Source organism: Hevea brasiliensis, chromosome 3, assembly GCF_030052815.1.
Source record: "Hevea brasiliensis isolate MT/VB/25A 57/8 chromosome 3, ASM3005281v1, whole genome shotgun sequence".
NCBI classification, from domain to species: domain Eukaryota; kingdom Viridiplantae; phylum Streptophyta; class Magnoliopsida; order Malpighiales; family Euphorbiaceae; genus Hevea; species Hevea brasiliensis.
In genome coordinates this window covers 3,613,423-3,641,319 of record NC_079495.1, presented here as the reverse complement: position 1 = coordinate 3,641,319, position 27,897 = coordinate 3,613,423, and the positions used below count along the sequence as shown (strand labels likewise).

At 27.4% G+C, this 27,897-nt stretch overlaps 2 protein-coding genes and 1 long non-coding RNA gene across 6 annotated transcripts; all 3 read right to left on the bottom strand.

Annotated features, from left to right (window-relative positions):
* Positions 1-142: 142 nt before the first annotated feature.
* LOC110657234 (uncharacterized) lies at positions 143-2,801 on the bottom strand. Of its 4 annotated transcripts, none has more exons than XR_002495290.2 (3): positions 2,323-2,769; positions 850-917; positions 143-749 (listed from the first exon to the last, which is right to left on the bottom strand). It is a non-coding gene; the product is annotated as an uncharacterized LOC110657234 (long non-coding RNA). The 4 variants fall into 4 exon arrangements; XR_002495289.2 differs by having other exon boundaries at positions 143-732; positions 2,323-2,768; XR_002495288.2 differs by having other exon boundaries at positions 143-604; positions 2,323-2,767.
* Positions 2,802-3,176: 375 nt separating this feature from the next.
* Positions 3,177-9,554, bottom strand: LOC110657235 (probable purple acid phosphatase 20). The gene is made up of 5 exons (XM_021814375.2): positions 9,281-9,554; positions 4,984-5,275; positions 4,301-4,878; positions 4,044-4,132; positions 3,177-3,517 (listed from the first exon to the last, which is right to left on the bottom strand). Exons 1-5 carry the CDS (start codon positions 9,428-9,430, stop codon positions 3,334-3,336), a joined length of 1,293 nt encoding a protein of 430 aa, XP_021670067.2. The 5' UTR covers positions 9,431-9,554; the 3' UTR covers positions 3,177-3,333.
* Positions 9,555-13,689: 4,135 nt separating this feature from the next.
* LOC110653170 (zinc finger A20 and AN1 domain-containing stress-associated protein 4) lies at positions 13,690-14,950 on the bottom strand. The gene is made up of 2 exons (XM_021808756.2): positions 14,602-14,950; positions 13,690-14,489 (listed from the first exon to the last, which is right to left on the bottom strand). Exon 2 carries the CDS (start codon positions 14,437-14,439, stop codon positions 13,963-13,965), a length of 477 nt encoding a protein of 158 aa, XP_021664448.2. The 5' UTR covers positions 14,440-14,489; positions 14,602-14,950; the 3' UTR covers positions 13,690-13,962.
* Between the last annotated feature and the right edge of the window lie 12,947 nt (positions 14,951-27,897).

Sequence of the window (27,897 nt, the reverse complement as noted above, 5' to 3'; positions counted from 1 at the left end):
CACTTGCTTCAGTAATCAATAGCTATCCATAGATATATATAGCTATCAGTCTTTCTTCATTCACGAGACCACTCTCATTGCTTCCTTCAAATCCTCTTCTTTTTCTCTCAATATTTGTTTATTTGACAAGAATGATTTGTCGTTTATGCAGCCAAGGACCACATTTTATTTATTCATTTTGTAAGTTTTAATTAAAGCTACAAGCACAGAAACAGTGCAAATTTTGGAAAGCACAGAATGTGGCAAATATGTCTACACTTAGCCATGTGAATATTTTTACAAACTACCAATGAAAGTTGCATCAACAATTAGCAAGAGAAGACAACAAATTTGTGAAAAGGATTTCACCTGACAACAGCATGAATCTCATTTTGCATTTGCAATGTAGTCAACAAGTTCTGGGGTTGGTTTGTCATCTGGGATTTGAACCCCAAGTTCTTCCTCCACTGCTGTTATAATTCCACATGGTACAATGTATCTAGTTGCAAGTCATCCCAAAATTTGCCGCTGCACTGACCTGCAAGTTATGAAGTTCTAGAGACTATCGTCTTGATAAGTTTTGTAAATGAGAGAACACCTAAGTAAAGCAAGCAAACTTGAATACCTGAAACAAAATTTGAAAGGCTCTTCAGCTAGGTAAGCATAGATCAAATTTTCAATTTGAATAGGAAGTATAACAGCTATTTCATTGAGGTACTGAACACCATTCCTCCCAAAATTAGTGTAAACCGCCTTCACATAACAACACACTAACAGTTGATAAATATGACAAAAGTAAAAATTCCTTCATGTGCGAGGCATTGACCCAATAGAAGTTAAACAATTTAAGGCAAAGCAGAGGGTCTTGACCTGATCAGTAAAAGGTCTCTTGAGTCCTGACCAATACAAGCTTGGACTAACACATATATGATGAAAACCTGCTATGCAGATTTCAAGTTTCAGGTTAGTTTTGGGAAACTTGCTAATCCTTTTGAGTTTGTAATGCACTATGGATGAATGCATATTTCAAATTTAGCCCCATGGATTTAAATTGTGGACACATCCATGTTCACAGGCAACATTAACTAGCCGGTAATGTCCGCAACTTATTGGCAACAGCTTATTGTTATGCAATTTTTTTTTTTTTTGGGAAAAATTTTCAAAGTTGATGAAATAAATAGATATTTAAAGATGTAATTAAAACTAAGATCTATAACTAAATAATAAGCATAAATATATTAAATAAAGATACTTAGACATCATTAGCATTAATCAATTTAAAACTAAAATAACCAGATACTGAATGGGCATAGTAGTATGGCCCATTGTAGTAAGATCCTGAATGTATTGCGAGAATATAGATATAGAAATAAACATTCACATTTTTAATTATTTTAGCTCAAGAAATGAAGATTTGTGAAGATGGAAATTTTGAGAGAAAAAGAGAGAGAAGTGCAGAAATTATAAACAAAATAAGCAATAAAAAGAATCCCTATCTGCCCATGTGGGTAACAGCCGTTACCCATTAAGCCTAAAGCATCATAGAGAACAGCTGTATTAATAATGTTTAACTGGATGTTCTATTTCCTCCACCTTCCCCTCTCTAACACATTCCACGAAACCAAACAAGTATAAGATGACTAGTCTAGAATCAAGAAGACTTCCAAATCATACCAACTTGGCGTGCATCATTTGTCAAATATTAAATTGAATTATATGAAAGTGCATAGAAGAGACCACAAGAGACAAAAAGCGTCATAGTATGACCACAAGAAGTGCTAGTTTCCAAGAAACATGAAACAGACAGCAATTCCTGTTAGAACGAGGCAGGAAAAGATCAGGAAATGCCACTCTGCAGCTACTAAAGTCAGAAAGATTGTACAAGGCAAGAAACTGATAGAAATTATAAAACAGCCCTTGAACTCAGAATCAGAGACAAGTTTAAACACAAATAAGAAAATGAAAAGGCATTAAATTCATAAAATTTCCCTGAGTATTAGCTCTCCCTTATGCTAGCCTAATTATCTACTCTGATTGGGAAACTCTATTAATTAGCATTATGAACACTAAAAACCAAAATAAAAATAAACTTCTCCAAGTGACGGTGACAGTGACACAGAAAGTAATTAGCAAACAAATTTAATACCACAATTAGCTGATGATTAATAGCATATTTGGTTTAATGTCCTAAATTAACCAATAATCAGTTGATCCTCTGTTCCGGTCACAAAAAAAAAAAAAAAATCAAATTGCTCTAATTCGCATTCATTTTTCAAGCAACCAAACAGAACAATCAAAATCAAATGAAATGCACTCATAAATGACATAAAAGCAACAGAGTACCTTAGAAGAATCGATGAAGGGGATTGATATCCTGACACTTAAAACGCGAGAAGTGAGTTCTTGCTTCTCTAGAGAAGGAAGTATGCTGCTGAAGATTGAAAATGAGAGTAAGTAACCCTATATCCACCGATCCTCCTTTCAGAGCCGACTTAGAAGTGATCTAACGCCAACGGCCTGCTTGACGCCATACCTGAACAGAAACACCATTACCCCGTAGGAATTGCCGACTTCAGATGAGAATGAATAAATCAGTAAAAGATGCTTTACTGTTGGTTGAACGACGATGCACTTCAGATGAGAATGAACAAATCAGAAATAGATGGTCGCTTCCCTCTAAACGACATATCGTTCAAAACCTTAAACAATTATATGGTTCATACTTGATGAGTGTTATTTGGTTTAATTTTAAATTGAAAATTTGATAAAAGGACATAATTTTATTTTTCTCACGTTAAGTATTTGGTTAATTCAATTTATAGAGGAAATTAAATTAACTAAACCAATTAAAATGTTATATATATATATATATATATCAATTTATTTGTACAGGGTATATAGGCTTTTATCGAGTGAGATTATGGAAAGGGAAAGGGGGGAATTACGGAAAATGTTATAGTCATCCAGAATGGATATATTTAGTGTTCTCTTATTCGCATAAAAGTGAATTTCACATGAAACAAGAAGAGTAAATCTTATATTTATACGAAAAAGGGAGTATGTGTGTTAAGTAAACTGGATAATCTCTCCTAAACTATATATCTAGGCAATAATTTAGAACCACGAGCGTTTAATGAAAACAAAAAAAGTGAAATTAGTGGTTAAATGGAAGGAGATGATGCTCAAATTGGGAAGGATTTCACTCAAAAAGCCTGACTGATTTCCATTGTGAAAAGCATAAAAATATCTATACTTGCAACACATTTATTCTACCTTCCTGAGGATATTTACTTTCCTAAGGATAAAAACATCAATGTGATACTATCTACCCTTACTGCCTACTGGGCATATTCCTCAGATTTTACAAGCAGGATTAGAAGAGAGGCTGGTGAGCCAGATTGAGTCACTGGCAAATTGCTCATCATCATCATTTCTATGCCATGTCCATTGAGCATGGGTTGCATTCACCACCTCCAGTTGCCCATGTCCAAAGCTTGCCTCTCTGAAAACTGAAATTGCTGGCTTTGGATCTATGTAACTGCAGTGCACAAGCAAATGAAAAAGAAATCTCTTTAGTACAATAATAATAATAATAATAATAATAATAATAATAATGAGTATTTACTGAAAGCATAATTTCAAATTTTGGTAGAACAACCTGATATGAGAATAAATTTAACAATTGATTTGATAAAATATTATATCCAGAAATGTGTTGAATCAATTTAAGTATTTATAAAGTGAATGCACAAATCTAAATACAAATATTTAATTTAATAGTTGTTAAACTTATTCTTATTAGTTAAATTTATAATAGTCACACTCAAAATAAAAAATGACATATTTAAAACTCTATTTGTTTCGCAGAAAATATCTTGTATGTGAAAAATATTTTTCGTTGTTTAATTATAATATTAAACTAATGATATTTAAAAGATAAATTTCTTAAAAAATATTTTACATTGAATCATTTTCCAAGTACTTAAGTAGTGCAAACAATATTTTTCAGGATAATTTTTTTTAAGGAAACAAACAGAGCATAACTAAGAAATTAACCATCTTACTCTTTAGCAAGGCCTTCACGGTTGCCACCATCTCCAATAGTTATATGAACAGGACCACAGTTGTCTGCTTTCCCTTGATAAACACGAGTCTGAAAAAAAAGGGAAAAAATAAACACTAAGAAGGTCAATTAAAACCTCTACAAAGTCAATGTTCAAGCACAAAAACCTTTAGAAATTAAAAACCAGTGTTATCATGTCAAAAATAATTAAAATCAAATAAGATAATGCAGACATTATGTATAAAGGAGAGGGCTTACAAATCGCTCATATGCGTGCACATGCCCAGCAAAAACAACATCAACCCGAGCTTGGTAAAGCAATCCTTCCATGAATTTCTTCATGTTTATTGACTCAGGCTCACCCTGATGTGCAGTATTAGAATTATACCAAGGTGCATGGATCAGCACCAAAATCCATGGAGTTTTGGCCCTATCAACCTTGCCTAAATCAGCTTGTAGCCACTTGTACTGAGGTGAATTTGGATCAAAATCTGTGTATGACCCCAGCATAATTACATGTACACCAGAAGCTACATTGAAAGAGTAGTATAAATTGGAATTGGACCCGCTTTCTTCAAATGGCATCTGCCATCTAGCATTGTAGGCTGTGAATGGGCTTGTATGGAGAATTGGAAATTTTTCAATTTCATGGTTGCCCTGTGTTACCATCCACGGCCGCTGGCTGGCCAATGGCTCCACCAGCTGCCCAAATGAGTCCCACAGATTTTGAACCGTATCGGCATATGACAAGTCCCCTGGTAGAAGCAACATATCGTAGTCTGATTTTGATATGTGGTCAAGGGTTGACGTGGTCCAACCAGTTTGTCCAAGATCACCTGCATCATAACACAAATGGCATGATTCAACACAGGAATGTAATATTTTTAAATATTAATTAAGACACGAAATACTATAAAAATTATGAAAGTTTGCAAATATACCTGAAATGGCGAATTTGATAGGAAGTTGAGGTGGTGGGGTTTTGAAACTGAACTGGCGAGCTGAGTTTGAGCTGCAACGGTAATAATAAACAGTATTTGGGTTGAGCGGTCCAATGACTACGTTATGAATTTGGCCAGAATTATACATAATGTAGCGATAAGATGATGTAGTTCCATTTGCAGAGCTGGTGTATACTCCACGAGATGTACCATAGTCTACTATTGCTGGAGTTGGATCGTTTGTTATCCATGTTATTCTCATATTATCTTCACCAGCCATTGATATATGAACCTGCATCGTTAAGAAAAAAAAAAAAAAGGCATCCACTTTTTCAAAGGTCACCAATAATCAAATCAAATAGATATTCAATATTCCATCCTAGTAATTTCAATATTGTTTATTCATCACAATTAGATATGTTAAATTTTAATTCAATTTTCATAAAAATTAAAATAATTTTAAAATTTAAAAGTTTAATTAAATCAATCCAACGATGTATATGTTCTGATACGAAATTCATCTGTTTTAATTTAATTTATTAATCCAAATTAAAATTAAATGATTTTTTTTAAAAAAAAATTATATGGTAATCTAAAACAATTTGCAAACAGGAATTCATTATACATTTCTATTTAATAAACAATTTGAATGCAATTAAGATCATATACAATTTAATCTGAATTTAACTAAAAAAGACAAAACTGATATGATCATGAAATACTCAAATGTAATGAATTCGCTTGAGAAGGTGCTACAATAATAATGATACACATGCATAAGGACAAATTATGCAACAAATTTAATTAAGAAAATTTGAAATAAATAACCTTTTTTTAAAATATTTCTAATTACAAGATAGTATGCGGACAAATTTTATAGTGCATAGTGCCTATAGCATTTTCACTCCAGTACGATTTGCAGTTATATGATAAAAGTCTTGAGAGGATTGAATTTCGTGAAAATAAAGGAAAAGAAAATCCAACTTTTAAGAAATTAATTTGGTGAGATATCACATTACTAATTCTATTCCAATACCAGTATTGGAAGGCAAAAAAAATTCCCAAAAGTAACGTCAATTTAATAGCGATTATTGTCCGTTTGGATGAGCTAATCATGAAAGAGTTACAAGAAAGAATTAGTGGTGTTTGATTTAATTATTAAATGTAATAAATAATTGATAAATATTTAAATAGTTAAACCAATATATTTTGTAAAACACAAAAAAAAATATATCTATTAACTATGATTTAAATAGCTCTAAATTAATTAGCTATTTCAAATTAGCTGTAGATTTATTTAATGTTTTGATAAAAGTAACTCTCATTTGGACCACTCTTTTTGACGATCAGTTTAAATCAACTCTAAATTCAGATCAGCTGTATATTTATTTAATGTTTGATAAAAATAACTCTTATTTAGGTTCCACTCTTTCTGACAATCAAAGTGAAATTACTTTTCTTCCCGTTCAAATGAGCCCATTTTGATTAATGTTTTTATTGACTCAAACATGTTTTCGATAGTACTCAATAAAAAGAAATGACAAAGAAAGTTAATAAAAAATAAATTTTTATAATTTATAATATTTATAAATATATAAATGTAGAGAGAATTTATAAATATATTAAAAAATATCCTTAAACTTTTAAATGGTTTACAGTATTAAAATTTTTCAAAACAATCTAAAATCTTTTAAAAAATACATTACTATAGGAATAAAAATTCTATTCGATTCGGAGCTATGACTAAGTCTCAAATGAAAATGATCTCTCCACTTCTAAATAGATAACTAATATATTATTGTTTAAAAATTATTTATTTTCCCTCTTTTTACGTATTTGAATACTAAAATTAAGCTTTTAAAGCCACTTGTTGTCGCCAAAAGAAAATATAAAATAAGAGAAAAACGTTATAATTTTTTATCACCTTCTTCGTTTACATATATTAACATAAATTATTAGTATTATTATTGTTCCTTGCTTATTATAATATATATATATATATATTCAAATAGATATTACATGCGCATATATTTCTAACCTATAAGTATTTTTTTATAAGATTTTATTGCTGACATCTTCATTATTTTTAAATTATAAAAGAGAATATTTGGATACAAAATATATAATTTAAAGTTATATAAAAAAAAATAAACAAACAATTATAATAATTAAAAATAGAGCCGCGCACATACACATATATATAGAATATGAACATACACACTTTAAAATTATATATTCAATTTGTACAGTAATTATTTCATAAAAATATTAGCAAATTCTTATTGAACATTTTTAGTTATTATTTTTCTATTTCAATTTCTATACCATTTGAGAAGGTGCTACAATATTATTGATACATACGCATAAATAATTATAAATTATGTGATAAAAATAATTAATAAAAATTTAGATAAATAAATTTCATTTTTAAGACTCATACAACCAAGGGCGAAACTAGTTGCTAGCTTTGGGAAGCCTTGGCCCTCCAAAGAATTTTAAAATTAAAAATTTACTTATAATATTTAGTATATTTTTTGAAAAAACTATTATTTGGTCTTTTAATATTTTTATTCCTGTAATAACTAATCCTGAACTACAATAGTATATCTAATCCTGAACTACAATAGTCTTCTCTCACTTAAACTTTTTTCATACTATAAAAAATATTTTCAAAAAGGAAAAATTTTATAGTGCATATCGACTATAGCATTTTCACTCCAGTACCATATAGCTGTATATGAATAGAGTCTGGAGAGGTTTGAATTTAGTGAATAAGGAAAAGAAAATCCAACTTCTAAGAAATTAATTTGATGAGATATCACATCACTAATTCTATAACAATACCAGTCTAGAAAAGCAAGAAAATCCCAAAAGTAACATCAATTTTAATAGTGATTATCTCCGTCAAATGAGCTTTTAGAATTATCGAAAGAGTTATAAAAAAAAAAATAAAAATAAAAAAGTTAGACAAAATTACACGAATTATTTTTAGTAGATATTTTTAAAAAAAAATTATTTAGTCATAATTATTATTCTCTTAAATATTATTTTTAATTTTTTAATTTTTTATAATTTAATTTAATTGTGAAATGCTTCATTTAAATTAATTGTATTGTGATGGATGGTACCGCTCTTAACAAAATAGTTTCATGTCCTTTGAAACGTCAAAAATGAAGAATTATTGTCAAATTTAGCCTGATTCGGCCTCGCAATTCGATCCCATCATCGGGCTAATTTATCTTAAAACTCTGTTTTAAAAAAATCTGTTGATCCGACCACGTTATCAATGCCTCTGTCGACCCAATTATAGGTTACACGGTGAAGTAAATTTTGATTAATTTTTTGTTATTTTCTTATAAGAAAACGACATCACTTTTTTTTTTGAACAAATCGACATCACTTAATACTTATGTTAGTTATCAGTTAAAAAAAAAAATCATATTTTATGTTTTAGACATTTCAGACTACTATTTCTTCAAAATGCAACTTTAAATCCTTATTTTGGACAGTACAAATTTATTATTAGTGTTTTTTGGATAGTAAATTTTGAGAAACAAATGTAGATTTAAATTAAAGAATGCTAATTGGTATTTAAATGTAAATTAGATAAATTAATTAAATAGTAAAAGAATATATTTTAATATACAACTTAATTAAAACTATTACTATTTAACTCCTATATTGAATTATAAATTTTTAACTATTTGTATTCACCGATTTTCTTATCAATCGAAATATAAAAATTAATATTTTTTATTATTCAAATAAAATAAAAATAAAAATATTAATTATTATTAATATTTTATAGTGAAATTTATTATTATTATTATTATTATTATTATTATTATTATTATTATTATTATTATTATTATTAATAATAAATTTCACTATAAAATATTAATACTGTCTTGCCAATCGTTTTGACTTGATGAGCCAAACGTCTCCATCGGGAAATCATTACTGTCTCGACCAAACTTGCTGAAATTATTCATTTTAATTATCAAATTAAAGAATTAATGCTTCTTAGTTAGTACCAAAATAAATTATCTTTGTTTTTCTTCTGGCGATCTAACTCAGTCTAATTCTAACTACCTCCACGAAACTTGGCGTTCTTTCAATGTTTTTTTTATCTTAAAATATAATTAATTTTCTGTAAAATCCAATCACTGAACAAATAAAAAGAGTTCATGAATATAATTTCAAAAAGCGAGAGAGAGAGAGAGAGAGAGAGAGCTCATGAATATAGAGACTAGCAAAAGACACAGGATTAACATTAACGAAAATAATATAATTTTACCTGTTGTGGAGTTGTGGAATCATCATCATCATCTTCTGATAGTTTCACATAGACGTTTTTTCGCCGCGGCGGCCGGTTATACGAATGACCGCAAACAAAGAATCCGGCAAGAACTAATGCAATAAGAATCCGCCCTTGCCTGGAGGCCATGATTTGAGATCAATGAAGCAGAAATCGAATAAGAAGAAGAATAAGAAGAAGAAGAAGAAGAGAAGAGGCTCTAAAACATGTGAAAAGATGACCTGAGAAAAAAATGAATTGAATTTGCTCCTTTGGATATGTGCTGCCCACGCTATTTATGCTACATTTTCCTAAATTTCTGTACAGCGTTGAGAGGACAGGTGGACAGGAAGTATAGGGACACGTGCAGGAGGAGAATATTCTAGGTATAAAATGGATAAATATTTAATGCAGATTAAAATTATTTGGAAAAAATTGTTAGGTAATTGCCATTTATAATATATATATATATTACTTAAATTAGTTTATACAAAAAAATTTTTGTCTGATATTTTATATAAAAATTATGATTGTATAATATAATTCTTGTATATCTGATGGCGTTTTCATGCTGGCATTTATTTTTTTGTTGACATAGTTAATTTTAATGTGAGTGGTTGGTTGCAACATTTCGTCACGGTTCTGAAGATGTTGGAACGCCCGTCTTATTTTCTGCGCTGCGGGCACGCCTTATGACTCGCTTGCCTTTTTGTCAACTTGTTCAGACGCGAGTCTTGTCCTACTGCTTGTTTTATTATTATTTTAATAGATGATTTCGACAAAATTTTTTATTCTATTTTATTTATTATTTTAAAAAAATAAAAATAATTATTATTTTAAAAAAAATTTATATTGACTCATTGAATCTATATATAAATATATAATATTAATATATTTAATAAATAAATTTTATCATGCAATTAATTTAATTTATGTAAGAATTTTTTTTTAATTTTATTTTTATCTATTATTGTTTTTAATATATTTATTTTTTTAATATTTTTTTATATTTTAATATTGAATAATTTAAATAATTATTAATTTTTTTAATAAAAGTAATACTATCTAATTATTTTCTTAATTTTAATGAAAAACCTTATAATGCTATTGAAATGGTACGGTGAGAGTATTAGCCTATTGAAAGTGCAATTTCAGATTAATTTATATATATTAATATTAAATTTTTTCTGAATATAATTTTAAGGTATGCATACAGTTAGTGCATTTAAAATTATCTCTTACTTTCAAATTGATTTACATGCATTTTAGAATATTTTAACGATTTATTTTCGTATTTATTATATTAATGACTTAGAATCCTATTAGGATTTTTAAAAGATTTTTTTCTAATTTAATTATGAAAATGGATAAGTATTTTTTATATAGAGTAAAATTTTTATTATAATATTATTATAAATATCAGTATTTGTGTGTAAAATTTATTTGATTTTTACTCATTGAAGAATAAATTTTTATCCATAGAGAAGGGTTGTTTTTGCCCATTATAGTCTATATAGGGGAAGATATTTTAGTCTAAGGTAAGGATAGTAATGGATCAAATTTTTATGGGTATTCGACTCGACTAAATTTTAATATGATAAATTTAAGTAATATATAATTGGATTTAAATTTGAAAAATAAAATCCATGATAGTGACAAGTTATAGTTTTATATATTTGAATTTATTTATATAAATATTTAATTAAATATAAAATATATTATTTTATAATAATATTTATATATTTTATTTTTTTTTAAATAAAATAGAATTTAAATGCTTTATAAAATTATTAAATTTAAAAACATAAATTATTAATAAAAATAAATTTTATGTATATTATTAATTAAAATATATAAAATAAAATGAATTCAAGTGTTTTTCGAATAACAATAATTAAGTTTCTAACAAATTTAGATAATTAATAATAAATTTTAATCAATTTTAAAATGAATTTAAATTTTAAAATATTAATTAGATTCGAACGTAATAATTTTTGTAAATATTATATTTATTATCATCCTAAATTTAAAATAAAAAGTATAAAATTTAAAAGGAATTAGGAAGTTAATGAAATAAACTAACTATATTAGTGGTTTGTAACAATTGCATTGAAACAAAATAAATTATTGATTTTTATTTATTTATATTTTCAGACTACGATTTATGATAATAAAGCTCATGCATGTGGGCCGACGTCCATAACCATCGGAGATGGTGGGAATCGCGAAGGTATATATATTAAAAACTGTATTTACTAATTTTTCATAGGAACAACGGCCAGTGCTGGAAATAGAAGTGGCTGGGCCAGGCTGGGACTTGGGGAGTTGCTTAGAGCCAGGCCATTACGTGGCTTGGTCACTAAATATATTTGGCACAATGGGTGGGTCAAGGCCCTTGGTACAATGGGTGGGTCAAAGCTTGGGGTAAATTATATACATTCTCCTTTAATTTTAAATTATTAAATTAAAATCTTTTGACTTTACTTTTATTTTAAAAAAAAATTCTTGAATTGTAAAATAATTTTAGTTAAAAAAAATAAAATTATCATTTTATATTTTTTTATTTTTATGATTAAATTAATTAATAATTATTATTAATAAAATATTTTTATTTGAACAATTTTATTAATAAAATTATTAATTATATATATGCTATTTATTACTAACTAAAATTTAATTTGTGATTACCTAAAAAAAATACTAATAATAAATTTTAAAATAATATTTTATTGATATATAATATTTTGTCAATATTTTAATTTTATATAAAACAAAAAACTAATAAATAATAATTTATATATTTATTTTGATTAAATACTAATTTAATATTAATTAAAAAATAACATAAAAATCTACTAACAAAATTAAAGTTGGGAGATTTTATTTTAACAAACTGAAGTTTAATAACTGAAATGAAATAACCATCTAAGTTAACCTAAGTTAAGGGACGATCAGTGAAATTTATTTTTAAATTTCTATTTTATAGAATAATTTTATGGTACATCTATAATTTTATATCATGACATTACATGATATGACAGACTAATGATAAATTAATATATATATATTAAAATAATTTTGATTAAAAAATAAATATATGACATTTACAAGATATTGAGACATATATATGCCTATTTCTTATTGAATTGTCACTCATTATACGCTATCCTATATGGTATTGTGTAATTTCTTCTAGAGGACAGCCAAGGTTTTACATATGCTTCAAGCCTTAATTTAAGATTAAGATGAAACATATCTTTCATTTAAAAAAAAAAAACAGAAAAGTATAATTTTAATAGTTGCTTCTTAGCGGATGATTTTAAAAGAAAATTATTGGGCGCATGCATTTGCACTTTCATTTAAAAATATGTGATCATATTTTGCCAAATTTAAGGTTCAATTGTTTTTTTTTAAAAAAAAAAAAAACTCCATGCATATATATATATATATATATATATATATATATAATAGGAGTCGCTCATTATCCTTTATTGTACTAAAGCATTCTTAAAATAATTATTCAATTAATATTTTAGATTTTTTTTAAATATGTAATTTTACATTAAGAAAATTATTTTTAAAAGAAATTTTGAGGCAGTGGACCCATTGCCCTCTAATGGATTCAAACTTAATAATTTGATTGCCTCAAAATTTCTTTTAAAAATGATTTTCTTAATGTAAAATTACATATTTAAAAAAAATCTAAAATATTAATTGAATAATTATTTTAAGAATGCTTTAATACAATAAAGGATAATGAGCGAGTCCTATTTTATACATTTATATATATATATATATATATATATATATATATATATGCTCTGATAATTGCATATTCCATTTGATGTGAAACGAAGAAAGTTTGAAACCCTGGTTCTCTCTTGTTAATTGCCATATTCCGTTTGATGTGAAACGAAGAAAGTTTGAAACCCTGGTTCTCCTTTGTTGTTGTATGGGGAACCAAGCTTGAGGAATGGAATTTAGATTTGAGGATGTTGGATTAAAAGCGTGCAAAATGGAAATGGCATTGGCTGCGGAACAATGATTCAGAATCAGTCGAAGCCGATAAGGTCTGGTGATAGTTTAAGCACTTTGAAAGCATGTTGGGGAATTGTAGAGGTGCAACAACAATCCGTTTGATTCTGATCCATTTAAGTTTAAAATCCAAAGAAATCAAAAGTTACTTATAAGATTTTTTTAAAAACTTTAGTTTAATTTGAATTTCTAATTTGTTTTCAATTTCAAACCTACCATTCTACCAATGTCTATTTGAAAAAATCTCACCTTTATCAACCTTAAGAACAACTCAGAAAGCTCTACAAAGTAAAACATGGCATCCTTTGATTGGCTGCAATTCAAAACCCCAAACCACCACTTGCCCAACACGAAGAATCTACAACACCACCGAGTATTTGAAAATCAAATCCTTTTTTTTTTCCTTTTTAATCTTTTCACACGCAAAGCCATAGATATAATTAATTAAAACTTTTTTTAAGAATATACTTTTATAATAATATTAAAACGGAAGACAGAGAAAAGATTATCCAAATTCCAAAGCCATAGATCTTTGCCTGATCAGCTGCGTGATTAACGGCTGTGATCGACGATGGTGGTTTACTCATCTGATGCAAGGCCAATCATCCTTTATGTTTTTCTCCCATCAGGAGATCCACCGCTACATATTAAATCTTTGCCAGCTTCTCAGCTACGACGAGAGGATTGGCCCTCGCGATCTCCTCTCTTCCAACCTTCTTGAAATCGAAGGTGCAGCCATGCTTCTCCGGGTATCTATGGGTCGCACAGAACGTTGTCCCGCACCGACACTTAAACCCGGTCAATCCGACGCGTTTCCTGCACGTGGAACACCGATTCGGCTGCTCAACCGCAGCTGTCACCTCCGTCGCAGCACTTCGTACCTCTGGCAAGGCGATCGCCGGAGAAGGCAGAGAATCTACGGCCAGTACAGGAGGCAACGAGGATGTAACGGAAAGAGAGGCTTTAATAGATGCTTCTTGTTGTTGTTCCTGTCGTTCCTTGAGACAATAATCTCTGTAACATTTGGAGCATAGGTTCATCGTGGCAGGGCTCCCGAAAAATCCACAGTTATTGGCGCAAAGACGGTGACCTTCAGGCGCTTGGCATCTGTGCTCTTCCGCCATATTACAATCCTTGATAGATCTCAATCCCGATACCTTCCGATATATGGAACCTAACGATTTTTGAAAACAATAATAAAAAATTAGTTTTCTGTGCAACCAAACAGAGCAGAGATATAAAATTAAAATGAATTAAAAAAATTAAAAAAGAAAACAGATACGCACCTGAGTAATTGAAGAATAACGGAAAGAAGGAAGCGGAGGGAGAATCTTAACGAGAGAGAGAGAGAGAGAGAGAGAGGAAGGATAAAAGGAAAGAAAAGAAAGAAAATTAAGAAGAAACAAACAGAAACAGAAAGAGGAAGGAGCGGAGAAAAGGGACAAATGAAGATAATAATGGTTAATTATACAAAAATAATAATAATTAGTTAAAAAGGAGAGGAAAATATCTGAAAGACAGGTTGGAAGGAAGAAGTGGAAGGGAAAAATAGAAGGCCGAAATGGAAATGAAGGTGCAGTGCAGAGCCCGGCGCCTCCCAATTATGCTGCAAATGAAAAGCGGGGGCTGGCCACGGAAACTTATTAAATACACAAAAAATATGGGCGAAGAAGCCGACTCGATGAAACTGTGTGCTTGAACGCGTGGAGGTTATGAGCTGATTTTGGCTTTTGGAAACTTATTAAAAGAAATAAAAAATTTAATTATTATTAAATTTATTTTTAATAAAATTATTATTAAATTTATTTTTAATAAAATTATTATTTAATTTCTTTATATTAATAAAAATAAATATTTAATTTACATATTTTTTAAAAAAATATTATTTAATCTTTATATTTTATTTTAATTAAATTATTAAATTTTCCTACTAAATTTAGCAGGTACTAATTAAATTATTAACTAATTTTATATTTTAATAAAATTAAATAATTAATTTTTATATTTTAAAAATTATTATTATTTAATTTTTATATTTTAAAAAATATATTATTTAATTTTTATATTTTAAAAAATATTATTATTTAATTTTTTTATTATATTCAAATTAATTAATTAGTTTTAGATGAACTAACGAAACATATACAAGAGAGTATTCCTTGGTGCATGATGTTTGTGGATGATATTGTTCTGATTGATGAGACACGAGAATGAGTCAATAGAAAGCTAGAATTTTGGAGAAGTACTTTAGAGTCAAAGGGTTTTAAGTTACGTAAAACGAATACATAATACATGCATTGCAAGTTCAGTGAAGGCCAAACTGGTGACAGGGAATGAGTTAGTTTGAATGGAGTGATACTGCCCCAAAGTAATTACTTTAAATATCTAGGCTTAATCCTTCAAGTAGATGGGGGATGTGAGAAGGATGTTAGTCATAGGATTAAAACTTAATAGTTGAAGTGGAGATGTGCCACGGGAGTTTTATGTAATCGTAAGATTCCCAATAAATTGAAATGAAAATTTTACCGTACAGTCATACGATCGACTATGTTATATAGTAGTGAGTGTTGGGCACTGAAAGTGTCGTATGCATCTAAGATAAGAGTTGCAGAGATGAGAATGTTAAGGTGGATGAGTGGCCATACTAGACTAGATAAAGTCCGTAATTAGAGTATTAGAGAAAAGTTAAGAGTGGTGCCAATTGAAGATAAGTTGAGAGAAGGGAGATTGAGGTGGTTTGATCATGTGAAGCGTAGACATACGGAGGCTCCAGTTAGACAAGTAGAGCACATTAGGTTAGAGGATAGAAAGAAAAAAATGGGTAGACCTAAATTGACTTGGAGGATAGTAGTACAACATGACCTAGAAGCATTACACATTTCTGAGGATTTAATCCAAAATCGTTCAGAGTGGAGAAAGTGAATCCATAGAGCTGACTCCAAATTTTTGAGATAAAGACTTAGTTGAGTTGAGTATTAAAATTAATCGATTAATCTCTATATTTTAAAAATAAAAATTTTATTATGTGAACTTTTTTTTATAATTTTAAGTATAATTTCTCAATTTTCTTGAATTGTTTACAATTAATTGGAGATTTAGATAAGTATATTGTTTTCAGATATAAAAAATACAAAAATAATGCACATGAATTTAAATAAAATATTTAAATAATTTAAAAAATATATAAATTTAGATTTAATTTTATGCAACAAAATTTTATTTTTTATTTATAAATATATTTTTTAAAATATAATAATTTCATTAAAATAAAAAAATTAAATAATAATATTTTTTAAAATATAAATTTTAATTAATTAATTTTATTAAAATAATGAAATTAAATTGATTAAAATTTATTAAAAATTTAATAAAATGATTAAATAATTTAATAATATATTTTAAAAATGAAAAGATTAAATAATCAATATATTAAAGTTTAAATAATAAATTTTTTTATAAAAAATTAAATTTATATTAAATATATATTTTCAATAAAAAAGAAGTTGGGAGCATGGGCGGTGGAGGTGTTATTTAAAAAAAATATATATGAAGAGAAGGAGGTGTTGGTTATGTTGCCGTTTGGTGGGTTCTATCATGCCTCGCATGGTGACGGTTCATTGTTTTGCTTAGCTGTACTCCCATCCCAATTTCGGGTCAAATTTTATCTCTTTGTCCAATGAAATATCACATCCAATGATGTACGAGGATTTTTTTTTTTTAAATCATATTATTTTTAATGGTAAAATTAATTATATTTATTATTAACGTATTTATTTATTATTATAAAATAATATAATTCATTTTTACATATTATATTAAATTCAACTTGGATATCACAGAATTCAATTAAAAATGAAAGCAATAAACCACTTTCTTCTAAGTTTATTTCTTGAATTTAATTTCTAATTAATAAATTAGAAAAAATAAATTCACTTACTAACTTAAATAATTTTTAAAATTATTAATTTAATAATCTTAAAGTTTAGCTTCATTAGTTTATATTTTAATTTAATTTATAAAAATATATCATACCAATTTCTTCTTTTTATTAATCAAATCAAAATGAGATACAAATTAAAATTTAATTAAGGATGATATTATTATAAAAGTTAAAATTAAATTACAATAAATGAAATTAATCGGATATATTTTTATGGTAAAATGGATTTTTCATGAGGCTTTGGTGAATCATCACCAGCGTGTGCCATGGATAATGATGGATACGCTTGAATAAGATTTTCGTCGTCATCACCTGCTGCCTTCGGCCCAAAGTTGGATTCTGGACCACCAAGTTGAAAAGTGGGATGCATAAATATAAATTTAATTTAATTTAATTTAATTAATAATTAAAAATATTTGATAGATTTATATTTCGAATTTTTAAAATTAAATTTTAATTAAATTATCGAAAACTTTTTTATAGTTTAAGTTGGGCAGGCCGAGAGGCCACAAGCTCAAAAATAAGTTACACGTGAAAATTATGCCTTTTTTTAATTTTATTTTTATATATTATTATTATCTTGGGACTAAGAGAGCCGCCGGTTGTTTTTTAATTTAAAGATTTAGTTTCCCTCTTAACAAATTGAGGCAGCTAGTGGGATTAAATTCAAGCTTACGAACATGTAACTTGGGAATCATGCGTGTTAAAAGAAAATAGACTTGAAACTTATCAAAACTGAAAGGCTCCGAAATAAATTAATATTTGAGGTATTAATATAGGTTAGCACTCGTAAAATTATGTAAATATTTGAGTATTTTCAGATAATATTTTATATAAATAAATTTTATAAAATTTTGTGAAATTTATTTATAAATATAAAATTTTAATATTTAGTTTTAATAAAAATTTATTTAAATTTATTAATAATTAATTTTAATATAGTTAAACTAAATTTCATCAATTTTATAAATGAATTTTAAATTTAAAATTATATATATATTAAATGGTAAAATTATTCTCTTATTATATTTTATTTTATTTTATTTATTTCAAACACAAAATTTATTTCATTTGAAATAAATTTTATATTTAATATAAAATATACCAAATTCTATAATGAATTTTGCGATATAATTGAACCAAACAGAATATAAATTACTCAATTAAATTTACAATAATTTATTAAGGGTCATAAGACCCATTAAAATACGAGCGGTTAAACCTAAATTTTGATTTAATCAAGATATGATTTAGGTTGTGCATTAATGTGCATGAAACTTTTTCAAAAAATTTTCAATTCATTAATTTAGTGAGTTCAAAAAAAAGTTTTGAAATTTCTAAAAAAATTTTACAATTTTTTAAACTCATGCTCTCAAATAAATTCATTACTTTAAAAATCTATGCAGTACCTCTAAAAATTTTCTTTCAAAAATAAAATTAATTATTAAAAAATATAAAAATAAAAGGTATTTTCAAATCTGAAGTTGTTTTGAAATTATTTACAAAAGTAATGTTTGCTGAGAAAATGATATTGGAAAATGAATTTTCTTAATATATTAAATCAATTTTTTTTTATCTGAAAGCATAGCTATATGCTTTTAAAAACATTATTTTTAATAACATTTTAAAAGATACATAGTCATATGCCTTGAAAACACCACTCCTGATGATATTTTTAGAAGCACGTGGTTCATGTTTTTTAAAACGTCATTTCAATGACCTTTTTTGAAGTATATGATATAAAAAATAAAATTTTTTAAAGGTGTATAATTAGTTTTGTTTGTAATTTTTTTTTATTCAATTATTTTCCTGTTAACGAGCGCATAATGAATATATATTTTAAAATCATTTAAATAAAATTATTTTTACAATTTTAACATTATTTAAAATTAAAATAAAATAAAAAAAATAAAAGATATTATAATATCACAAGAACTCTATCTAATGGAAAAATTGAAAATTTTATTTTATTTTTAGTGTGTTTTATTTTGTTTAGGGTAAGCTTCATTATAATCTCCGAAATTTCATAAAATTAATAATTTAGTCTCTATGTTTTAAAAATCTAATAAGTTAGTTTGTCATTTTTTATTTTGTTGATAGATTAATTCATTTGCTCAATTTCTGCCTAATGCAATTACTAATAATTTTAGCAATAATATCAAAATGCCCTTAATTTTATTTTTAATATGAAATAATTAAGTTTTGAGGTTTTGTTTATTAACAAAATTATATCTTAAATTTAAACTTTATAAAATTATTTAATAAATTTTGTGTTTATATATATATATATATATATATATATATATATTACACTCATTAAAAAGGGAAAATGATCGAATAACAAACAGAAAAAAGTAATTGTATACGTTTAAATAAAATAATTTTATTTTTTATATCACATTTTTCTAAAAATATCATTATGAGTGACGTTTTTAAAAGCATACGCTTTTAGTAGTATGCTTTATAACATAACTTGTAATTTGTATCTTGTAAATATTTATTACTTATTAATAATAAATATATTTTCTTTTAATTTAAATGGTTTAAACTTAATTGAAAATATTCTTTAATAGCTTATTAGATATTTCATTCTTAAGTTGTTAAGAATATGAGTAATGAAATAATTTAGCACAAGTGCTATAAATTAAATTATGGTTCAAGGTTAAGGATATCTCATGGGATATAATTTATTCATATAGACTGTCACCTCTATTTATTTTTATGAATTAGTATGATATACTAATAAGATGGAATGATGAGTCTCATGTTATGTAACAAACACAGTGGGCATTTATAAGATAAGTAAGCCGAACCAGTGACATAAAAATGATATGTATATGAAATTTACTCTTATCAATACATAGTTATCTAGATTATAATAATGCATATAATCTTTTGACCTGAAATAACATAATTATCTTGTATATAGGTAGTTTGAGTTTGATATTGCTTACATATTTATACTAAGTATGGGAATACAGGCATGTGTTGCCTCCAACTAGTTATATGTGGAGGCAGGTATTTAGTCAATATGGAATCAGTTGCCATAAGTAAATAGGGTAAAATCTTATGCCTATTTAAATTATTATTGATAACAAAAGTTCCTGGTCATAACAGATAGACTAAGTCAAAAAAGAGTTTCTGATTGAAAAGTCTTATTAACCAAGAATTACAATTAAGATGAGGACATGTGTAATACCATCCCGGTAGCAACTCCGTACATTCTACTGTTCCGGTGATCGGTGTCGGTCCGGACAGCTATAACGTTCGGAAAAATATTTAAACTTAAGTGAGGAACCATAATTAACTCAAATATTAATAAGAAAAATTTAGTAAAAATTTTAGAAATAAAATACAACCAAGTTAAACGAGCCGGTGCCCAAGCGATGGGTAACCAGAGGGAAGTTGCGGTTCTCACAACGAGGAGCCCTAGACCCGGGGAAAAATTCATAAAATAATTTTTAGGACTCCAGAGAAGGGTCATTGAGGTTCCTATGGCATTAGAATGCCAAGAAAATATTTAGAAAAATTTTTCAATTGGTACAGATAATTTTGACCCGTTAAGCCAAACGGAGGGCATTTTGGTCATTTCGCCTTCAGATGTGATTTTTGGCCGACTTGTCCAGTTGAGTAAATAATTAATATGACATAAAATATGGATAAACATTACTATAAATTAAATTGAAGATGAGTAGTGGAGGAAAGAAAAGAAAGTGAAGAAAAAGCTTATTTATGGCATCATTGTGATGTCATTTAAAATTGCCAACCAATCACCTTTAAGTAACCATTTGACTAACTAATAAAAGAGCTAAATAAAGACCAAGGAAGACCAAAAACCAGCTGCCTTCTCTTCAGCCAAAAACGTGAGTTTCTCTTCTTCCTCCCTCCATTGATGTTCAATCAAGCAAGCTTAATTTCCTACCTTGTTTCACCATAAAACCCTAACCCCACTTCATTAAAATTTTACCCTACACCTTAAACAAGCTTTTGGCAGCCAAGAAGAGGAAAGAAAGAGAAGTTTGAGTTGGGAAAAAAACTGCCCTATTCAAGGTTAGTGCACTATATACCTAAAACTCTTTAATTTCATGAAATGGAACTTGAATTTAGTAAGAAAATATAATTTAAATGAACAAAATTCATGTGTATGTGTACATGAGTTTTGGCTGCCCTAGTGAAGGAATAGGAAGGAGTGTTTTTGATGAGCTTGAAGTGAACTAGAATCATGTAGGAAGTTTATAAACATAAGAATAATAAGTTGGTATGCTAACTAAGGCATTTTGTAGAAAACCTAATGTGAAGCTAGGGTTTTGGGGAGTAAAAATTGACTTGGCTTAGGAAATTATTAGAGCACATTTTAATGGTCAATTAGTGACCATCTTAGGTAAGTTGACCATAAAATGGACTGAAAAATAGGATTGCAAAGTGAAGTTGCAGGCTGCCCTAGGACAGCAGCAGAGGGACTGAAAATTCAGTCCACTTGCACTGCCATAACTTAGGCTGTGTTGGTCCAATTGGTGTTTGGCCAATTGGACATGAAACTAGGCTTATAATAGCACATTTTTACTGAAGAAACCATGCCCAAAAGACCAAAGCAAGAGGACCAAAAGTTGGCCCCAATCCGGATACCCTGCAAACAGCCCCTGCAGAATGACCAAATGAACAGTAACTGTTCATTTGGCCATAATTCACTGTAGAAATGGTCAATTGATCTGAAATTGTTACAGCAACAAGTTAAGACATAGACAAACAACTTTCATGAAGAAACCTACCACAAATTATGACCAGAACCTAATCAAATCATTGAGCAAAGTGAAATTTACTGTACTGAGATTTCTAGAATTTTCATTTGAGCAGTAATGTTTGGATGGCTATAACTCTCTCTAGAAAACTCGGATTTAGGCGATTCTTGAACCGATGGAAACCTAAGGCATGATAAAACATTTCATATGAAGAAAGTTAGACCAAATTATGAACTTAACTTGGTCAAATTACTGACCAAAGTTGGACCAAAATATGCCAAAACCCAAAATTTCAGCAGGAACAGTACACGTGAACAGTAAACTTATTTTGGCCATAACTTGAGCTACAAAACTCCAAATGGAGTGATTCAAAAAAAGAAATTCAACTAGACAAAATAAGGAACATTTTCTATGAAGGAAGTTTTGTCAAATTCCAACAGTAAATCGACCAATGAAACAGTGCAACTTCGGAGCACCAAAACCGAAAATTGGCAATTTTGCCAAAATGACCTAAGCTTTGAGAAAGTGACCAAAACCAATAAGTTTTAAATGAAAAATGTAGTATGTTGGAAGTGCCAAAGTCAATGTACATATTTTCTATGCAAAAGTCAATATTTTAGTTGACTAAAGAAGTGAATAGTGACATGAAAACTTGAAATAAGCTTGGAAATGGATTTGGTAATTGATTCCAACAAGTTTTAAATGCAAAATGTGGTACATCGGGAGTGTTAAAACCAATGTACCTATTGTCTATGCAAAAGTCAACATTTTTGTTGACCAATGAGGTGAATAGTGACACCAAAACTTAAAATTCAAAATTTGAAATTAGAAATGCATCTAGGGGACTTTAAATTGCAATTGGCAATTAATACTAGTAAATGTAAAACTCAAAATGTGGGATTTTGGTGTAATTAGAATTAATATATCCATTAAGTATAAAAAGGTCAACATTTTGGTTGACTAGTATGGTGAATAGTAATCAAAATGATTAGTGAATTAAGATGAAGACCTAGAACCAATTCTAAGCTTAAATGCTTAGAATTGTATGACAAATATGGACTATGCATCCTAGTCAAAATTGTTAAAAAGAAATTAGGCCATAAATTTGAAATCCATGAAATATTCATGGATTACTTGAAACATGAAAAATAAGTCACCTAATTGATGTGAATAGATAGTTAGGGCATATATGCCCATCACAAATGGAATTCATAAAATATTAGTAACTCAACTTGAAATATAAAATTTGTAATTACATAAGTAGATTCTTGAATGTATAAATGAGAAAGGAAAAATGTTTTGAATACAATGGTACATGTGAACCATTGTTTAGAATTGTGATCAATATGAATAACATAATGAATAGATAAATAAACCATATTAATGTATGAATGAGACATTAGTTCTCATTATTGTAAAGAGGAGAAGTATTTTGAGTACAATGGTATAAAAGAATAATTGATGTGAATTGTGATCATATAAATGATCAAATGAATGTATGAATTATGATTGAAATTTATCATGAAATAATGAAGTCATAAAGCACAATATATTAACATTTTAAAGTATTAAATGCCCTAGTATTCCTAACAAGATTGGTTTGGATAGTTTGGCATGCCAATAGGGTATTGTTTTAGTAGTACTGCGAAAGACTTTATGCTTGTATTCATGGCTTTTATGCCCGTATTCATGGCTTTTATGCCCGTATGCATGGCTTTTATGCCCGATTATGTGATATCATGGCTTTTTAGCCATACTGACTGCATACATGGTTGACGTTCTGCGTCCCATAGTATGATGGCCCGAGGCACCGCGGTGTCCAGTGCCAACGACCCGTTATCCAGTCCAGTCATCCAGTATAGGCTACTTGAGCATGGAAAAGTATAACTGTGATTGAACTGATTATTAAAGAAAATACGAAAATTAAGAATCAGGAATGATTACAAAAATACAAAGAAGCTCAAGATCATGAAGAAAATAATTAACGAAATGCATGAAGAAGTTAATATCATAAAACCTGATTAGCCATCGACTAAACAATAAGTTAGTAATTATTCATTTCTTATGAACACAATAGTAAGGAAATTATTATTTTTATTTGCATATTATATTTTCTTGTATTATTGGCACCACTAAGCTTTATGCTTAGCGCGTCGCTTTTGCAACGCGTAGGTACTGAAGATTTGGACAGAGGGCCCAGTAGACCACAAATTCAGTAAAGCAGTTCACAGTTCTGCATAGTGTCCGTGTCACCTCACCATTCACAGTGCATTGGTAGGACACTAGGTCCCATTTTGTATTTTGAGATTTTTGTAAATTTTGTAATTAAACTCTTATTTTATCATATGTATTTGAACAAATGTATTATAATTTTGTATTAATGTAAGTACTTGTAATTTGTGATTATGAATCACATGTGAGAATTTATTTATGATTTGAGTCTAATGATGATGTGAAATGATTGAATGACAAATAAAGAGGAATTGTTTAGAAAATTGTGTTTGTGAAAGGAAAAGTGAATACATAACTGTGACTTGTACATGATTATCACATGAGATGAATGATTAAGAAATGAATGGTGAAAAATATTGAGATTTTGATATTGAAGTTTGAGAGTGATGAGATGATTGAATATGATCATAGGAAGTGTTTTTCACAGGTTCCGAAGAACTGTTTTCTCCATTTTTAGCCGGTACTCCGCCGGATTTTCTATAAAATTTTCGGAACCTCAAATAAATTACAATTTCAATAAATGAATTATATTTCACAAGTTATTTTCAAAACTATGATAAAAATGAATTAAGATAAAATAGAGTGCTCCGGCACACTGAGTGGCATAACTTGCTCGGCTACACTGTAGTCGGGTAAGGGGTGTCACAACATGTGATTCAAAGCAATTAGGATTTTACATAAACCATGACCCTAATTAGAATCGAGATTATATAACGGAGAAATTTTAGTGCATGGTATGCATAATCAAGATTCAATAATTAAGGGATGAATTAATCCATCATTAGTTAGGAAGTCATTGTACACTATGCTAGGGTGAAAAGAGATTTTTACTCTTGGTATAGAAAGAGTTTCAATAATATTAAATAGTTAATATTATTTTCATTGCCAATTAGTAATAAACCTAAGAAGTTACACATATAAGAATAAAATGATCAAGGCATAATTAATTAAATAATTTAATTGATTAATTAAATTAATGAATTTAGTTTGCAATTAGATTGTAAAGTGTCTAGCATTATTGGAAACAAAATTCAACAATGGAAGAATTTAAACTAATATTTAAAGTATTTAAATATAAGCTTAATTAATTAATGGGTTAGTATAATTTATTTGGCCATTATGGCTCAAAAAATTATGAGAGAAAATTAAATAAATAGCTTGTTAGAGAATTCCATGGCACTTGAGGGATGTGGAAATCTCTAAAGTGCTATGTCTTAATTCAAATCCCTAATTAATACAAACTTGACAAGTGGTGCAATCAAAAGTTGAAAGCACATCTAATTATTGAATTATATATTAACACTTTTAAAATTAGTAATGATTAGTGGTCTTCCACTAATTAACTTGAGATAATTGAAATCTCTAAATATTAGAGATTATTGAAATCTCTAAATGTTAGAAATTAAAAGACCACTTTAGGGATATGAGATTCCTAAAAGTTGTATAAGTCATCTTATTTTTTATCAAATCCCTAATTGTTATGGATTATTTTACACTTTAAGGATATGAGAATCCCTAAAGTATGAAAAGGCCAAGTTTTCCTTTTGAAAAATAACTTTGGATATTTCATTTTCTTCTTCATTCATTTTCTCTCAAACCAAACACTTTCTTCTTCCTTATTGTGTTTAATTCAAGAGAAATTAAAAATTGTTACTCCTAAATTAAAACTAGATAAATTATTTTTCTACTCTTCTATAAGGTTCAAATTAAAGAAATCTAAATCCTCTTTTTATGCAAGTTGATGGCCAAACCAAGGCGGGATCACAAAAAGGATTTTGGTATAAAGTTGGAGCTTTGATCATGTCGTTCGTGTGAACAAACTAGAAGACCGACAATTAAAGGTCTTTGTTTCCCAAATTTAGTATTAGAATTGGTTCTGCACTTATTTTGGTGAAACCCCTAAAATCTTAATTATATTTTTTAATTTCTTAATGGCAAATAGGCTAATAGCAATTGAGTTATAAGAGTTGTAATCAATAATTGTGTTTTTTACAATGGAAAAATCATAAATGAGATGCCTGAAAATCAATGAATTAAAATTTTAAAATTGTTATTTTTGTACTCTATGAAGTATTTTCTTTTTAATATATCCTACATGTGTCTGAAAATATCATTGAAAGTAATATTTTTAAAGGCATATGACTATTTTCTGATAAAAAGTTGTTAATTTAACCTATCAAGAAATTTTTTTTTTCAATAATATTTTTTAAATAAATATAATTTTTTTAAATAGTTTTAAATTCATATTAAATTTGTAAATAGTTTTTATTTTTTACAGCTTTATGATTAATCCTCAAATATAGTGGTAAAAGATATCATTATAACTGCCAGATGCCAATCTTACTAGATATTGCAAGAATATCTCATAGATTTTAGATTTTAATATTTCTTTAGATAGCTTAACATGCAAGCCACTTGCATAATGAATCCAACGTGAGATTAGAGACTGTGAATATGCATGTGCACCATACATACCTCATAATCTCTCATTTTATATACTTTACTGGTGACGATCCAGCCATGAAAATATTATCTATCTCGATTATTATATCATCAAACTATTATAAATAGAAGAGACGAAGGCTTAGGCTCCTTTTATTTTATAAAAAATAGCTTGTACAAAATATTTTTTAAATAATATTTTTTATATAAATATTTTTTATTGTTTATTTATAATATTAAATTAATAATATATATTTATTTAATATATATATTAGTGTATTTATTTTTTAATAAAATTATTAAATTTTATAAAATAAAAAATAACTTTTTCTTTTAAAAAATAAAAGTCATTTAAAAAAAAAATAATTTAATTTTTTCTTTGATCAGAAAAATATTTTATGTTAATTAATTTTTCTGAATACTTAAAACACTGAAAAATGTGAAAAGTGTTTTTCAAAAAAATATTTTATGAGAAACAAATGGAGCCTTAATTAATAATTCAAAAATTGAGTATCAAAATCTTAAGAAAAATTTATAATTTAGTCTCTCCACTTTATCTTATATTTTATTTTAATTTTTAAAATATAAAAAATTAATTATTTAATTTATAAATTATATATTATATCACACTTTAATTCTTATAACTTTAATATAATCATTCTTTCAATAAATAAATTTATTTTAAATATTAAAATTATAAAATCTAATTTATTTTATATTCTAAAATTAAACATAATTAATTTATTAAATATTACTTCAAATATGTTTAATAAATTTTCAATTTATTGTTGGATTAGCCCAATTTCAGAGTCATCATATTCACTTTGTTTTAAATTTTTATTTTACTATTTATTTGTAAGGAAATTAGTTGCTGGGTTTGGTTAACAATTTTCAAGCATTAAGACCCACATGGTTGATCCTAATAGGGCGAGGATCATTATCAGGAGAAATTATTTAAAGGAACTAATGTGTCACGACTATATACAACAAACCTACTGTTTTTTGACATGTGGCATAAGTTTAATTTTAATAAACATAAACATAATTTCTCCCCCTTTACTATTTTTCTTTATTAAAATTTTAAAAAATTATTATTTTTAATTGGTGGAAAGCATCGTAAGGGACTCATAAAAATTTTAATATTGATAAAATTATAAAAAAGAAAAGTTAATTTTTTTTAAGTAAGTTAATAAAAATTAAAAAAAAAATTTATTGAAGTAAATTACCCT